Source organism: Ostrinia furnacalis, unplaced genomic scaffold (assembly GCF_004193835.3).
Source record: "Ostrinia furnacalis isolate ACB-3 unplaced genomic scaffold, ASM419383v2 OfSCF0629, whole genome shotgun sequence".
Taxonomy (NCBI): Eukaryota; Metazoa; Arthropoda; class Insecta; order Lepidoptera; family Crambidae; genus Ostrinia; species Ostrinia furnacalis.
In genome coordinates, this window is record NW_021130868.1 from 295,991 (window position 1) to 312,932 (window position 16,942).

A 16,942-nucleotide genomic window follows, 5' to 3' on the forward strand; every position below is an offset into this window, starting at 1 on the left:
TGTAAAAAAATAATAATAATTTAGCGGGTGAAATTTTAAAAATTATATTACGCATGTTTCAGAGTTGGATATGATCAGAAATTATCCTTGATTTCTAATACTTTTAGCAATCGTGAAAACAAATTGCATGCATTGAAATTTTCAAAACTTTAATTTGTTCAAATTCTAAGTTCAAAGCAAGATCTCAAGAAATTGACATAAATAATTTTCTCGAGACGCCGATATGAGCAGAGACAAACTAAATAACAAAGTGACGTCTACTCCAGCCGATTCCGCGAATTAGTACAACGAAAATCCGCCCAAATACGAAGAAAACCCGCGCACCAAAACGAATTAGAACAAAAACTTTCGTGAAGGCAGAACGGGCCAGCAATTACCTAAACTGAACCCATAGTCTTACCGATACAGGTGGATTGATCGGACAAACAGTGGAATTTATAAAACCGTTACGCAATGCATTTTTTAGGGTCGCGAGGTAGTCAGCGCTTTTCAGAAATTACAGCGGGTGGGGTGGTGGTGCGAGCGGTGGCGGGATATGACGTTCGATTTAAAGGGTAGGCGCGGGGTGGGGAGGGGTGGGGCGTCGCTGCAGGCCGGCTGTTGACGGGCGCCCGGCGCAGGCGTACTGCCGCCGCCGGCGCCCACCGCCGCCCGATTTCCGTGCCGATGACAGTTGGCCCGGACTTACTTCCTCGTACTCGCGTGTCCGCGGCTCCGCAGGGCCCGACTCCTAGTTCCTGGCCTGGCCGGCCCGCGCTGATCTCCACGTCGCGCCCGATGGCAGATTGACGTTCCACACGTAAGTACATCTCCCGCCGGCTGCAGTTTCTGTGCCGCGCCACTGTTGAACTGACGCGCAGTCTGAATGAAGACGTGTCGTGCTCGTGACTATTTTGAGGACGATTTTGGGTCTGGAACCCATCGGGCCCACGCTTCCTTTGTCTAGTTCCTTGCTGATGTCATCCATGTAACACTTACAGGTAATTCAATCGGGAGCTTTGCCATTTGCCGGCTCTACTTTCGGATGGCACGAGTAATAGTGACCTAATTAATACTAAGCATGTCACATTTTAGTGTTTTATAAGTTATTCCGCCCGCGGCTTCGCCCGCGTGGACTTCATATTTTTTTCCAAAATAAAATGTAGCCTATGTTACTCGTGAGTAATGTAGCTTTCGAATGGTGAAAGAATTTTTAAAAACGGTCCAGTAGTTTTTGAGCCTATTCATTACAACCAAACAAACAAACAAAGTTTTCCTCTTTATAATATTAGTGTAGATTAAATAAACAAGCCTCGTTGATCAAGTGATGTTTTAGAGTTTGAATGTGAATTATGCACACCAATTAAGTTCTGAAGCGTTGTTGATCGTGGACACAGAAATTGCAGTGCCTGTAACATATGAGTAACGTCTTAACCTAACAGCATTTTAAGTTGGAATGGGGGGTTACAAAGTCTACTCGCATTTTCTTATTTACGTGCGTCATGCCTGCATCATCAAAGATTGTCTTGCAGTTTTAGCATGACTTTTGTGTTTGGGAGGCCATGCCTATGGATTTGCATAGATAACTATTAGGCAGCAGTAACTAATGGGTCCCGAAATGAAAACCTTTTGCGATAGTGCACAATTTGTAATGAAAGCACGGGTTTTGATAGAGCAAAGAATCATAATAGCGTTATTTACGCATTTAATAATCATTTTATGCGTTTTATTTTTAGTGATTAAATATTATCTGATTACTATCTTTATTTACTTATTTATAGTGAAAACGGTATTGTAAGTGACATTTTATTAAGACTGATAAACTAGATTTTTTTTAATTAAAAAGATTAAAATCTTTTTTTTAAACCACACTAATTGTTTTCGACCTGCGCACCTTCATGTAAAATCCCCATCACCTCGATGTTTTTGGTAATTTTCTATACAGAACATTAAAAAGAAAAATAGGTTCATAACATAGACATGAGTCACAATTGACTCAATTGATGCAAGTAGAAACTGTGAAGCCAGGACTTTCAGCTTGACCGCCAATAAAAAAGTAGCATAATTAATAATTTTCTAACAGGTGATATGTTTGTTAAATTGATATTCAATAACCTTACACCGTTGAAAATAATTCAGAAAACAAAAACTTTTAGAACCTATACTTTTAAACAATTTCATATTTCAATGAAATGCATTAACTCTTTTAAATTAATACTTATTCTGAAGAAAGATACCTATTTAAAACTAGGGTTACTTTCAGTATTACTGAATCGTTGTCTAATTTGTCAATCAAACTGTAATTGATACAAGTATGACAATATTCAACTGGTACTTTTGTTTTCATTACCTACTTAACTATAAGGGCCCTCGCCCACGGCGACGTTTCGTAGCGATGCAGTCGCGCGTTAGTAGCGCGTTGGCATCACTTATGCAGTGCGTTGCAAATGCGACTTACGCGCGTTAGTAAAGATAATGAAAATTCTCCGTGGGCGAGACAAGACAAACAATAATAGTAGCTTTTCTCTACGCTTCATTTCCGATTATTAAAAAAAAAACACGTATCCAAACACTGCAATTTAACCCTGAAAAAGTAACAAGCACGTAATGCTTTCTGTATATTTTTAAACTTGAAATAATATTCGCTGTCGCCGGATCACAGATGCATGGCTTAGGCACTGGTACGCCCAATACGCATGCGCTGTTTACCCAGATGTACAGAAAATGCCTCCAAAACAATTCAATGTAGGTAATAACTGCTATTTCGCAGCACATACGTTTCACCTTAGCCATCGATTTAGAATTGATCGGAAATTTCTGCTGGTTTTGTTGAAAGTTGCCTACTAAATTTGGGAGCCACTGTAGCCGATGTCGCTATGAATATTTGATGGGAAGCGTTTACCTCCAATGCCGGGTAGTTTTATTTATAGTTACTTATACATGAAAGACAGTCACATCATTTATGTAAAATCTTAACAGGGTAGAGCTACGGGTAAGTGGGCCCATATTATCTTTAATTTGTGTGTGCGTGATGCAAGAGTTCAAATTCGTATGCGTTTTGATCTTCAGTCAGACCATAGGATTAATGGGGACACACAAAGGCTTAGGTAATGCCAGCTGCAGTTGCAGATTCGATTCCCACTAGAGGTGTGATAATCATAATTAATACTTTCTGAGAAAAATATAAAGTTTGTCCTTTATATCTTTCTCAGTAGAGCTTGCGCAGTGCGCTCTACTTAGTTTGGGTCTGGGTAAATTAGTTACTTTTTGTTATTGAAACTGATTAGTTATTTTAGTATTTTATAACATTAGTAAGAATATTATAACTAGCTAAAAAAATAGGTTATGATAAATAAGAGGCAGACTCATTTCCGCGATAGAAAAACGTGTGTAATAGATTATTTTGATAAAAATCATAGATTACAGAATACTTTGACGCTGTTTTTGAGGCAATTGTAGTTAATACAGTACATCAAGGTGTAGTATCTTAAGCCGTTGGAATAGGAGCGAGTTTTCAACAAAAATTTTGTGTCCGTCGACTGTACATAGATAAATTATTCTATTTCGACACGAGTGTATGATTATTATAATTCTTACATTAAAATGAATGCGTTTTAGATATTCATACCAAAAATATGGTCAACCACCCTAAAATAAATTTTCAGTCCAAAAACTGTTTTTTTTATACCCATTCAGTTGTACATTGTAGAAGTAGTAACGGAGATGTTAGAAAAACGTGTCTAATATCTCCATGAGATAAGATTTGCCCCTGACTTGTGAGTCCAAAACAATTAGATTAGATAACTTGCACGTATTGATTAACTCCACCTCGGTAGTGGGACATCTTGATTTCTTGCTAGATTTTGTATTTGATACTAATAGAAAAACATTGCTGATTGATACTTATTCTCGTTAAACGCCTCCGGTATACTTATACCTACAGACCATCGACTTTTAGTTGGCCGATAGGTGGGTCAGGCTGTTAATCAGTATGGAGATGTATGAGAGTGCGCACATTACACCGATTTGGTATCGGCCGATTCTTCATACAAATTAGAATCGGGCCCAACTATCGGTCAACTAAAAATCGATGGCCTGCGCCTAGGTTTACAATCAGTTATTAGTTACTTACATCTTCTCTATTTAGTTTTAGTGACTATACTCGTACACGCGATATAAGTTTGGTGTAGTCTCAGCATTGGCCCACTTTATTGTCCTCATTGTTTAAATGGGACGTGTAAAAGCGCATTTTAAAGGTCTAATTGCAAAATTTGGCAAAATTTTATAGTTGTGATCACATCGAGGCGTCCACTTTAGGCCCAGAACAGACGGCGAAACGCAACTGCAACGAAACTGCAACTTACTTTTGAGTTGCATCTAAGTTTCTGCCATAGCGTCCGTTGAGAGACCACACATGACGCGACCAGTTTGAAAGTTTCAACTTAGATGCAACTCAAAAGTAACTAGCAGTTGCAGTTTCGTTGCAGTTGAGTTTCACCGTCTGTTCTGGGCCTTAGTGGTAGAGGTGAACACAGCTCTGAGCACGATCTCCCGCCAACTCTCCCTGTTGTTAGTAGGCTGACTGGCGCTGGTTATAATATATTATTTAAAAATATCAAATTCAAACTATGAAAGTAAACCAGTAGGTTTTCTTTTCACTACCAAGTCGAAATTTACTGTTCATTCATATCAAACTTTAGATCAGCGTGAGGAGTTTAGACCAAATCCTCCATTTGCTTCTGGTAAATTAGAGAGGTTCTTGCTCCTGCAGTGGAGACCAAATGGCCTGATTGAAGATGGCGATCAGTGTGATCACGATTATTATTATTATTATCCATTATATCCTTTAATATTCCATTGTACCGCAAATAAAATTATTTGATTTGATTTGATAGAATTGTCTAAAGAATCGAAGCCGCTCCGCAGGCCTCTTTCCGTCGATCTAATTTCAATTTGATAACGGCACGGTGCAGCGGTGTGCGTGCCGAAGGTTGATTAGATAACCCTGCAAGGATTTTACGAGCCCTAACCGTTTGGGTACAGGTTGAAGTTTTTTGGCGTTTCCTACATGCTTAACTTTTTTGGCAACGTTTAAAATTTGTTATTGTATGCCCTTTCTAGGGCACATACGCGCATCCAAATCAAAGCTTACTCTACCACCATTTTGAGAAGTGACATCCCTTACAATTCCATAAGAAGGTTTTTTTCAGTCGGGTAAATTTTCTTACCAAACCCTCAACTTAAGGAGAGCTTGCATTAGTTTATGACGATTGTACGACATAAACAAACCTAAACTGTTGCAAATTAATATAGTATACGCCCATGACTCCGGGCATACATGCTTATTCACACTAGCATTTGCCCCAGCGGGAATCAAACCTGCAACTACACAAATAATAGCGCACAGCGATTTTTTTCAAACATATCGGATTGCCAAATTACCCCTTGATTACCCTTGAAGACATATTTCTTTACGCGAATCATTTTTCCTATAGATTTTAGCTTAGGGGGAATTGAAGGAAAGTAAACAACACAAACAAGTATGAATTTCATAACTACAATGTCACGGCCAAATGTAAGTTAAGATGAATAGGCATTTCTTGCCAGGCAACTAAGAAACGAAAACCTTAAAAGTATTTATCGAATAATTTACGAATAATTTACAATAATAAATATTATGGAACTACATAGGTACAACTAGAGAGTGACTTCTTGTGAAAAAAAAAACCATGTTGAGATCCGCGGTTCTTTATTTTAGTTGGAGAGAACTGTCCGTAAAAATACACTCAATTTTATGACCGCATGAACAATTGATAAACTTAATATAATCTGTTTTTGAAAGCTCTGAAAAACAAGTATACTTTGACTACTGTTCGTGAAAACAATTTAAAGGCGTCGTAAAAATGTGGCAGTTGTAAGACTCATCATCATCATCATCAGCCATAGGACGTCCACTGCTGAACATAGGCCAATATTTTCCATGTTGCCCGGTTCGTAGCGGCCTGCATCCAGCGCTTTTCTGTGAACGAAGCTTATGTCCAATGTCCATGTTGTGCCCTACCCAGATTCGGTTGGGAGCTCAATTCTCGAGAATGTTGACAAGTATGTCTACCTCGGAGAAATGATTTAGCTAGGTAGGCCCAATTTCGAGAAAGAGGTTAATCGGCTCGGCAGCCTTCGGGAAACTACGCAACATCTTTTCATCCAAAATACCTCAGTGCCTGAAGACGAAAGTCAAACCAATGTGTGTTACCAGTGATGACTTAAGACTGTCTAAAGAAAACCTATAGAAAAAGACGTAAAAAAAAGCCCTTATTTTCACAGGGCGGCGCATTTCCAACATCCTGTAGTCTAATGCTAAGCGTAATGCGTTATCACGTTCGCTCGTCACGTGGCCTTGCCTTATTGATAAGCCGAATGTACTTTACGCTATTTATTCTATGAATTTGGGCACGCTGATGCATTGTAAATAATTGAATTCAGGAAAATTTTACGTTTCAATGGGTTTTTATTAAAAAATACACAAAATTTTACAGTTGGGTTTTTGGTGTGGCCTAATACTCGTATTCTAAATCTAAAATAAATTAATTTTGATATACATATTTTACCGTTGCTGGGTTTTTGGTGACGCTAATATTCTCAATCCTCACTATTTCTTTATCCTCAACATTTCCACATTCTATATCCTCAACCTGTCAGGTTAGCGTGAGAAATGTGGGCCACACTGTAAGCCTAATAAAAAAACAAGGTCCTTAAATTCGGAAAATTTCAATTCGAAACGGTTAAGGCACAGATTTTTCATGATAAATTAGCTGTAATCAATGCAGTTTGAAATAAGAAAAGGTGCTTTCAGGAAGTGAGTCGCAAGGCCATGCCGTTTGTGGTTCATTTGCAATACAACGGTTAGTTGTTTCCGGGAGGGAAATGAACTAGACTCAATCTCTACTTCTAAATACTTCGACCGCGTTCTCATCATTTCAGCCACAGGACGTCCACTGCTGAACATAGGCATCCCCAATGATTTCCACAACGCCCGCTTGGTAGCGGTCTGCATCCAGCAGCTATGCAGCTATGGCAGAACTTAGATGCAACTCAAAAGTAACTAGCAGTTGCAGTTTCGTTGCAGTTGCGTTTAACCGTCTGTTCTGGGCCTTACTGCGCATATTAGTCAGGAAATTTCAAATTAGGATTATTCATTATTCATGCATAATGCTCTTATATTCCAAACGAACATACAGCTTAAATGAATGGACTACCTAAGGCGGGTTAAAGGAATTGTACTGCCTCTACATGATGAAAATGAAAAGACGCTGTCTTGCAGCGAAAAATAACTTGAAAGTATTTTAGTTCACTACTTTGTAAACACATTAACCTTAATTAATAGCCATACGACTACAGTAAAATTTTATGTTTTTATATTTCAGTTTAAGAATTAACAACAAGTGACTATAGTGACATGACGTTGCGCTCTGGAGAAATTCAAAACTTATAATCACCACATTAAAAAACGAGTGATGAAAAGTTTCAGTACTGATTTTTGAACCGTAAAGCGAGATGCTAACATGAGTAATAGCAATAGATAGACCCAAAACTACAGAAAGAGTAAGGAGGGAGTAGCGCCCCAGGTTGGAAACGTGTAAGACAGGCTATTAGATGTATTCTGTGCTATTAGATAAAAGGCCTAGGTAGTATAAACTTCGTATGTTGTAGCCTTGATGTCGAAGCTTGTAATTTATAATGATCAACATTAATTATTTATGTTCTCAAACTATAACCAAGTTTTCTTAAGCCTTTTATTTGGTTTTTGATATGCATCTTTCTTAAATAAGCTTGTGGCGAAACACAGAGAGATTGTATCAATTGAAATTAGTTCCACCATCTATTATACTTAAAAGTACATCTAAAAACTATTTTATTAACAATTGGAAACATTAATAACCAAGCAAAGCCATGCTTTTTGTTGAACGGTGTTTCAAACAGATTACAACTTTAACCCATTAGCTATAGAAATGTCTGTCGCTTAACCCTTTTCGTTGTTCAGATTTGACGAAAAAAAGGATGAGAAAAAGATCGCACTTATGCTTGAATTTAATAAAAAATTAGGAACACCGCGTTATCTCTGTATCGCGGTTTACCTCGGAGACCTTTTTTGATAACCGAAGCATCCAATTTTAAGAACGGCCTAGTCACGCAGATTATCCTGGCTTCAGGGGATCTAGATCGTCTTGCTTGAAAACTTTTTGAACTGATTTCGATGGCTGATCTTTGTTTTCATCGCTAGGTGGACTGTTTTTGTCTTCTGTTACATCGTTAGGTAGACTGCTTTTTAGGCAAATGAATTATTTTTTATTAATTTATGAAAGTATTTAGAAGGTAGGTATTATAAAAAAACATTCACTTTGATTAAACGTATTTTTATTCCATCTTGGTATGTACACTTTTATCTATCTTTTAATTTATTAAAAAGAAATCTTTCAAAATCAAAGGGGCTTACATTACAATTTCCTGATTGCTCACGATTTCGTTAACATTTTTCCTTACAATTTCTCAACGAAATTTTAATTAATTAAAGGGCCTTCAAATACAAAAAGAAGTCTTTATGATTATGTTTCCTAAATTCGTACTGAGTACGTAGACAAGATCAAGGCCAGAGAGTACCTGTAATTAGTCATTAAAGTCAACAACCTTGGATATCAACACGCGGCGGGAGCACCCGGCCTAGGCAGCAGCCGCGTCTATCTAGCCTGCGTGCACGCAGCCCGCTGCATCGGAGGGCCCGCAAGGTGCGCCGCCTCTAGCCGTCTTTTTTCATTTGCGTGCGTCTTTTTTTGGCATCGCGCGTTAACCTTGGATTTTTTCATAGCGAAGCGCAGCACGTACGCGCGCAAGTATCGGATAGTCGTAGAGCGTCCCCCACTCGTTCGGCGCGTCCGAATTTTCTGCATTCGGCGGCGCAAAGAGTTTTCGGCTGTCGCATTCGCGAGCGAGGCTCCCGACGGCTAGGAGCGACGCGAGCGCACACGGACCGAGCGGCGCGCGCGCTGCAACATGCGGAAGTGAACCAGCGACCGTCGCTGATGATACCAGTGAACCTCCAGTGTAACAGTGAACACGCACGCTCCCAGTGATACAAACTATGATAGTTGTGCATTGCTCGACAGAGCACTGATGGTTTTCTATTAACGATACAAAGGACTGTGGAATTTACAAAATGGAATCGAGGAAAGTATTGTTTTTTTATTATCAGCGCCCACACGTGGACCGACAATTATTATTTTCAAGCACCGCACATTATTCGGGTGTGACCTTACCAGGAAGTTGTCATGAGAAAAGTGCGTAGCGCTTAACCTCATTTAAAAGTCGCTCTGGATAATTTTTAAATAAGTTTTGGGATACAATGTCATTGATAAATATGTTTTGATGCTCAACGGTATACGATAAATTTTAAGTATTACGGTTGGGTACAGAAGTTTGCACCTTAAAATGTTCCTAAGAGAAGATACTTTTGCGCAGTGGTTCGTTGTCTACGAGTTTTTGCATACACGTGCTGTCATTTTGGGGCTATTGAACTTGATAATGAAGCCGAATCTCTAAAAGTTTTTTGTTGGAAAATATTGCATCACTGTTCTACGCTGAAGTTGCTGCGGCCGGTTCCCTGGCGATTTCTGTCGCTGTATCTGCGATGAGTCACGTGGGTTCTAGCACGTTGGTCGGTAACGAATTTGGTTAAGTGTTAATATAATGTTAAATGGATCCTGTTTGGGATAGTGCGAGTGCTTAGAGGTAATTTATGGGCGTGTATAGTCGAAGAGTAGGCCCGGAACCGCGGGGCCGAAACTGGTCGCGCAGCGCGTGAGCATTTGCATAGAAACTGTCAAGCGTCCGCGGCCTGACCGCGCGCGGGTAGCACCTAGCGCACAGCGCGGAAGAGGCCGCGGCTTGCCATGCGTTTCTCTGCATGATCTCGTGTGGCTAGTCCATTTAGCGACAAGTTCGTGACGAATCTTATAAGTTTAGTGTTAATATTTACAGCTGTATTACAAAAATGATACTCTTTCGTAATGACACTGGATGTTTATTTGGTTGGTTCCCTATTTAACTGCATGACGACTACGCTACAAGTATTTAAAACTTAATACAGGTACATAGTGTTTGCGTAGTTCAGTCTCAAGTTGACTGACCTGCAGCTGTTTAATTTATAACAACAATACTGTATTGTCATCCTCTAAAGTTTAAAGACTTACAGTAAGTAAAAATACATCATATTATTTACTTTCAATGCTTACTAACTACCCGACAGAGATCAGAGTATGACCTGGAGTATTGTAATTTGCGTTTTCACGACTTAAAATCGTATAGTTATGAATTCTAAACCTTGCGAAGTTCGTATGAATAGACAGAAAAGTCTCTCTTCTCAAAATTATTAAGATTTTCGGTATGAAAGTTCTATTTTTCTTTCTCATTCATAACAACATCCCAAAGTGAGTGAGAGAGATGTCTAATTCTAATATGTAAATAGTTTTATTTATACTACAAGCGTGTGAGTCGAATATACAGTCTTGAGTATACATATATGTACCTATAAATAATGTGTATCACATAATGCTCCTTCCGGGACTCGAACCCGCGATGATTTGATGGACCGGGGAACGGCCGTTAAAGTCCACTCGAGCACATTTCAAAGCAATTTAATGAATGTTGAAGACAATTGTATGACGCTGGTGTTACGAGGAAGGTCAATGCTACAATTTAATGTTACAAAATAGTTTTCGTGTAGATACTGATTTGTTGTGCGTAAAAAATGGGATTTAGTTATACATTACTCATGTTAGCGTCTTTCTTTTGCTTGTGTTTATACTCTGCTAGCTGTGCCCGCGAACTCGTATGCATGAAAACAGTTTGAATAATATATTCCGTTTTTGCAACATTTTTTTTTTACTGCTCCGCTTTCTCTATTGGCTGTAGGCTGTAGGCATCTATTGCCTAAAGATTTCTTCAATAAATGGGCTATGCAGCACAAAAATATTTTTTCAAATCGGAACATTATTTTTCCTGAGATTAGCGCGAAAGCAAACAAACAAACTCTTCAGCTTTATAATCTTAGTATAGTATAGATAGTCCAGTAGTGGACTTTGTATTATATCTTATTGCTAATTTATGTACATCTCTATAGCTTGTGACGTAATGTCTATTTTTCAACACCCGCATTTTTGTGTACGTCTTTGTGGCCTAAGGCTACGGATGCTGGTATGTTGCACATGTTAACAACATCTTCCATTGCCATCAGCAACTATTAACACCTTTATGTTGCGCCTACCGTCACAAAAGACGTCATTGAAGTGTCTATTTATAAGTAAACAACACTATTAATATTTAAATCAGTTTTCTCATTCATTTCACGATTCACTTCACTATTTATCTTATTGTTTTTATTTCATGGTGCGTTTAAGAAAAAACGAAATATTTTAAGGAATGACTCTACATTGTAGTTTTGAAAGTCACTGGCCAGTAATAACAATGAAAAAGATAAATTGTTATGAAATAATTATTATTAAAAAAATTCTCTAAACATACGGTTAGGTAGATAGATAGAACACCCTTTATTGTATACCACACAAGAAAAGAAAAAAAGAGAAAGAAATATATTTTTTTGTAATTTTTCACCGCTGTTCGTGACGCTCGGCTCTTCGCACTAGTAGTTCAGATGACAGATTATGAATCGGGGACTCGGCGTCGTGCTCTGATTGATCATCAATGCATTGGTACTTAGACGCCGGAAAAGTACCAGTTGATTGTTGACAATAAGGGCACCGCGCACTTGGCTCATGTCTCTAGAGATTGCTATGACTTTGATAGCTTGGGATCCAAGTCCAACTCCCCCAATTACTGTGGGATTATTTTTGATATAAATGATAAAGCGACACATCGATATTAAAATCTATTTTAGCTTTAACTAATATCTAATTCACTCTCGAAGTATAGTAGGTCCAAATAAAAGACGATGCAATTAGAATTAACAAATTGATGTAATAAATCATGAATGGTGCAACTGGATTCTTCATAGAAACATGCAGTTCAGAATGTATTTTACATTTAGCATCACACATCAGCTCAAAATAAATCCTATTGCAACTTTCATAAAATTTCACACAAATGTGACGTCATTCGTACTTTCCATGCAACTTTTAAAATAAGTGCATCAGCATTGCACCATCTCCCTGCAACCATGACGAAATGTGTACGTAAAGTTTCGACCACCGGCACTTTAGTATTGTTTACAAAGGGGTGTGCTAACGACTTATTTCATCTCGAGATACTTAAAAGGTGAGATACCAACGCCGTTCCGCGTAGTTGAAACCGTAAACCATACCGTCAACCCAAAAAAACTTGAGCTCTATTCCCAGCGGCATAAAGACCAGTCAACAAGCCATGATATCTGCATTGAAGATAACCTTACATTTGGTAGGCCTACCGCACAGATACACGGTTGATAAGAATTATGATTAGAACAGAATAACAGCGGATGCTATCAAAGTTGCAAGGCGATTGGTGCGATTGGTTCAATTGGCGCACGATTAGATTTTTTTTTCAATGTAGCGACAGATATTTTGGCAAAACAATGACGTCCCAGACAATTGATAGTCTGAACTCTTGTTGATCTTACATTGAATGTAGTTGAATGAAAAATTGCATAACGTTTTACGATCGAGTCACTAGCAACTAAAAGCGATTTTATTATGTACGCAAATGTTGCTCAGATAAATACGTATCAGTCACGTGTTCTAACGTTTATTCAATTTTAAAGTTGGTGTAAATAAGAAGAATGATCTTATGATGCGCACAAGATAATATCAATGCCAGTTATAGGCGTATATTTAATGAGATGTCAATTTGTCGGGTCTTTGTGTTTGAATAGAAATATACATAGATCTTTTTTGAGGAATTTCTATCATCTGAATGGCATGATTTGTTGTGAATGGTACATATGAAATCTCTAATTTATTCATTTGAATTTGGAAAATGAGGTGCGGGTTTACGATAAAATACCTACATACTCTTGTGTGATCTTTTAAAATTTCAGCCATATAAAATATTTTGTCGAAACCATTGTTCATAAGGTTCATCCTGATGAATGACCGACCACTGACGAGTTCATTACAATAGAAGTTTTGTGAGACTGTTTTGTTAATGCATTGTTTATTGTTGACATGTGTGATTGTGTGAGATTTATCACCATAACACCCTTGACCTTGCCCGGTACTGACCGTAACAACAATCGCATGGTGTCATGGATATAGAGCAGAGTGTACTCACTCACACTCATGTACTCTTATACGAGAATGTAGCTCACGCTTTGGTATACAAACATAAGTTATGGTCAAGCTGTTCGAAATTAGACTGCATTAGATTACATGGAGGCACTGAAAACCTGCCTTATAAAACGAAAAACAAATGAAAAAACGTTTACGCGCTACGACTATTACGTTTTTCACATGCTATGTCCCTCTTCAAAATACAATTCGAAATTAGGTAGCAAGTGAAAATAAATGATAGGTGAAAATCCCGCCCGAAGCTGTAGAAACGAAATTCCTTTGACACATTTTTCTCGATAAAATGGCTTCTGACACTGGCAGGCACATGCTTTATTGGTGAAAAAAAAACCTGAAATGACGTTGGAATTTTCGAGTGCAGACTAGGCAATTACTCTTTGAAGATGTGGCTACACGAGCCGTCCCGGGCAGGGCGGAGGGGGGAGGGGGAGGGCCAAGGACTCCCCCCGAGGACCTTGGAGGCGCGACGGTTATGTAACCTCAAGGACGCGTCGGTGCGCGTGCAACTTACGCATGTGTGGGTGGTCTTATGTACTTTAATTACGGATCAATTTCGGCTGGTATTAGCGATTCGATCTTGGAGGTGCAAATTGTGTTAATTATCAACAGTTCTCTCTCTTATTAATCGTAGCTAGAGTCGCTTTTGACAAGAAAAGCATTGCGGCAAACATTATAGAGTTTGTGCACTACATTTTCTCTCCACTATTATTGTGTGCATTGTTCATCAAATAATGCTGAGTATAAAATATCTACTTAATTAAACTTTAAATAACTACTGTCTTAATTTTTTAAATTAAAACAGTAGTTATTTAAAGTTTAATTAAGTAGAAACAAAACACGGGTCTTAACACGCGAAAGTTTATAATCTATTTTTTAATTTTAGTTGCTTTGAGCCCCATATCTTACCAGTTATTTTTGCAGTGGTCCGTATCTTACCGGATCTATTGATATAAAACCTTATATTACGTTCCTGAACAAGTTCGTATCGACCTTCCCATTGGTAGACCAAAATATAGTCTTAAAGGTGGTTCCACTTTTGTCTCTACTCGCCTCAACAATCGCACGAATAACCCTTTGCGCTATTTTTTCTCGCAATATTAATTGCGATTCGGCTCTTCAATGAGTTCGTTGGCCTTCATAATGTCGTCAATTACGTCACTTTTGCAAGCCTTCTGACTAAGCCATAGTTAGCAAGTACCTGTATCATGTAGGAAGTTGCCGAATATATTTTTAGACTAGCACGGACGGCACTTCAAGTTAAATACTACACCTTATGCTAGATGTTTTAAGTGCTATTTTGCATTAAACATTTTTCTACCTACTGTACCTACTTACTGCCTAATGCTGATTCAATTGTTACTTATACCTAATACTTTGGTAATATTTAACTGGCGTGCGAGAGAATTTGCATTGCCTCTGATAAGTTTTAATTAGCATGTAATTTTTGCGTTTAATTGCTAATGTGATTCACATAAATAATTATTCAATTTATAAAAAATTAAAAGGCCCAAAAACTAATTTACGGATTTTAGTTAAAAGCAGTATCTGAAAGTAAAACTAATATCGTAACTTCTACCACACATTCCTGTTTAGAACATTGAAAAACTATTAGTTTAATACTAAATTATTCGTACTATTATGTGTGTAACGGACAGCCAACGGGCGTGCGGAAATAAAAAATACCTTCGGTTTAAAATAAAGGTGTATTTCTGCAATATATGCCCTGACGGTTATCAAAAACATATACTTCAAAACTAGAAAACAAAAGGCATCAAAAATAATAAAAAAAGTATAAAAACATTACACAATAACTTTTNAGTTTTTATAGTTTTCCCTTTATGTGGCCATTAAACCCTAACTCTGTACCAAATTTCGGCTCTCTGTGTTTATGGGAAGTACTAGTTCTATTTTGATGATCATCAGTGAGTGAGTGAGTGTCGTAAAAGCGAAACTTTGCTTTCGCTTAACTTCGGAACTAAATGACCTACAGACTTGAAATTTTGGATTTTAAGTATGTGATTATAGCTTACTAGATGACGAAAATTTCTGTGTTCTGGTCTTATCCAGAGGTTCTCAAATAGGGGCCTGAAAATGCGGCGAAATGGTTCCAGTAAAGGATGGTACGGCAGTGTTTGCTTCGCGCTCGACTTGGCGGGGGCACTGCCGTGCCCCCAGATAAAACCTTATATTACGTTCCTGAACAAGTTCGTATCGACCTTCCCATTGGTCCCAATAGTCTTAAAGGTGGTTCCACTTTTGTCTCTACTCGCCTCAACAATCGCACGAATAACCCTTTGCGCTATTTTTTCTCGCAATATTAATTGCGATTCGGCTCTTCAATGAGTTCGTTGGCCTTCATAATGTCGTCAATTACGTCACTTTTGCAAGCCTTCTGACTAAGCCATAGTTAGCAAGTACCTGTATCATGTAGGAAGTTGCCGAATATATTTTTAGACTAGCACGGACGGCACTTCAAGGTAAATATTGCACCTTAAGCAGTGGTATTAAGTGCCATTTTTGCATTAAACATTTTTCTACCTATTGTACCTACCTACTGCCTAATGCTGATTCAATTGTTACTTATACCTAATACTTTGGTAATATTTAACTGGCGTGCGAGAGAATTTGCATTGCCTCTGATAAGTTTTAATTAGTATGTAATTTTTGCGTTTAATTGCTAATGTGATTCACATTAATTAATCAACTTATAAAAAATTAATAGGCCCAAAAACTAATTTACGTATTTTAGATAAAATCAGTATCTGAAAGTAAAACTAATATCGTAACTTCTACCACACATTCCTGTTTAGAACATTGAAAAACAACTAGTTTAATACTAACTTATTCGTACTATTATGTGAATAATATTACATAACTAAGTTCTAGGATAATTCCATGTATAGGTACTTACGCCCGTATTCACAAACATTACTATGAGGTCTCACAGTGCGCGTGGACGCACAGGGTGACACACGAACCAATCACAGAGCTCTATTCAACGCTGTGCGTTCGATTTGCTGCTTCACTTAAGCAAGCATCGTTTGCGAATACGGGCGTTTGTCAGTGAACCAAGACCTCTTATGGATATGGGACTACCTTCATGTTAGGGGTCAAGTTATAATCTAATCTACCATCTGAAAGCTCAACTCAAGCTTTTATCCATCAATATTTCAACCCACTGTACAATTTAATCTTTGAAGCAAAAGCTGTAAGTCGCGGTTACATAAATTAAAATCAAATTAGCCTTTTCATTGTTATATTGATATTCTGAAATTCCTATTCAATAACAAAACAATTTTCAAGGTAGCTGAATGTTCCTAAATTAGTAAGGCCTCGCGGTTGTGAGTGACTCGTGAGCGCAGGGCACGTGTTTGGACTTTGTTTGGTCTCTTTCCATTTCCTCTTGTAGGAAAAAGACGGGTGTCTGTTGTGCGTGTAACTTATGTCATATAAATCCAATAATGTATTTAAGAATGTACTTGCACGTCATTTGTTAACTTATTTTAGGTGTAGTGCTCGTTTGGAGTATCTACTCGTATGTACTTATTTACATTATTTGTATCTAACATAATTAATTATAGCTAGCTCGTATGTTTTTGGTCTATAGCAACGTAGTCTTTATATCTCACACC

General features: G+C 38.0%; 1 protein-coding gene across 3 annotated transcripts in view; it reads left to right on the forward strand.

The window, feature by feature from the left end:
* The first annotated feature begins 677 nt into the window (after positions 1-677).
* Positions 678-16,942, forward strand: part of LOC114366356 (Chronologically inappropriate morphogenesis) — a 61,871-nt gene continuing 45,606 nt past the window's right edge. For 2 of the 3 annotated variants that reach the window (XM_028323216.1, XM_028323217.1), the window contains exon 1: positions 8,430-9,201. In XM_028323216.1, the coding sequence (XP_028179017.1) occupies positions 9,191-9,201 (11 nt within the window). In that variant the 5' untranslated portion in view covers positions 8,430-9,190. Of the gene's footprint in view, positions 800-8,429; positions 9,202-16,942 lie in introns of those variants that run through there. The other variant, XM_028323218.1, reaches the window with a different exon arrangement.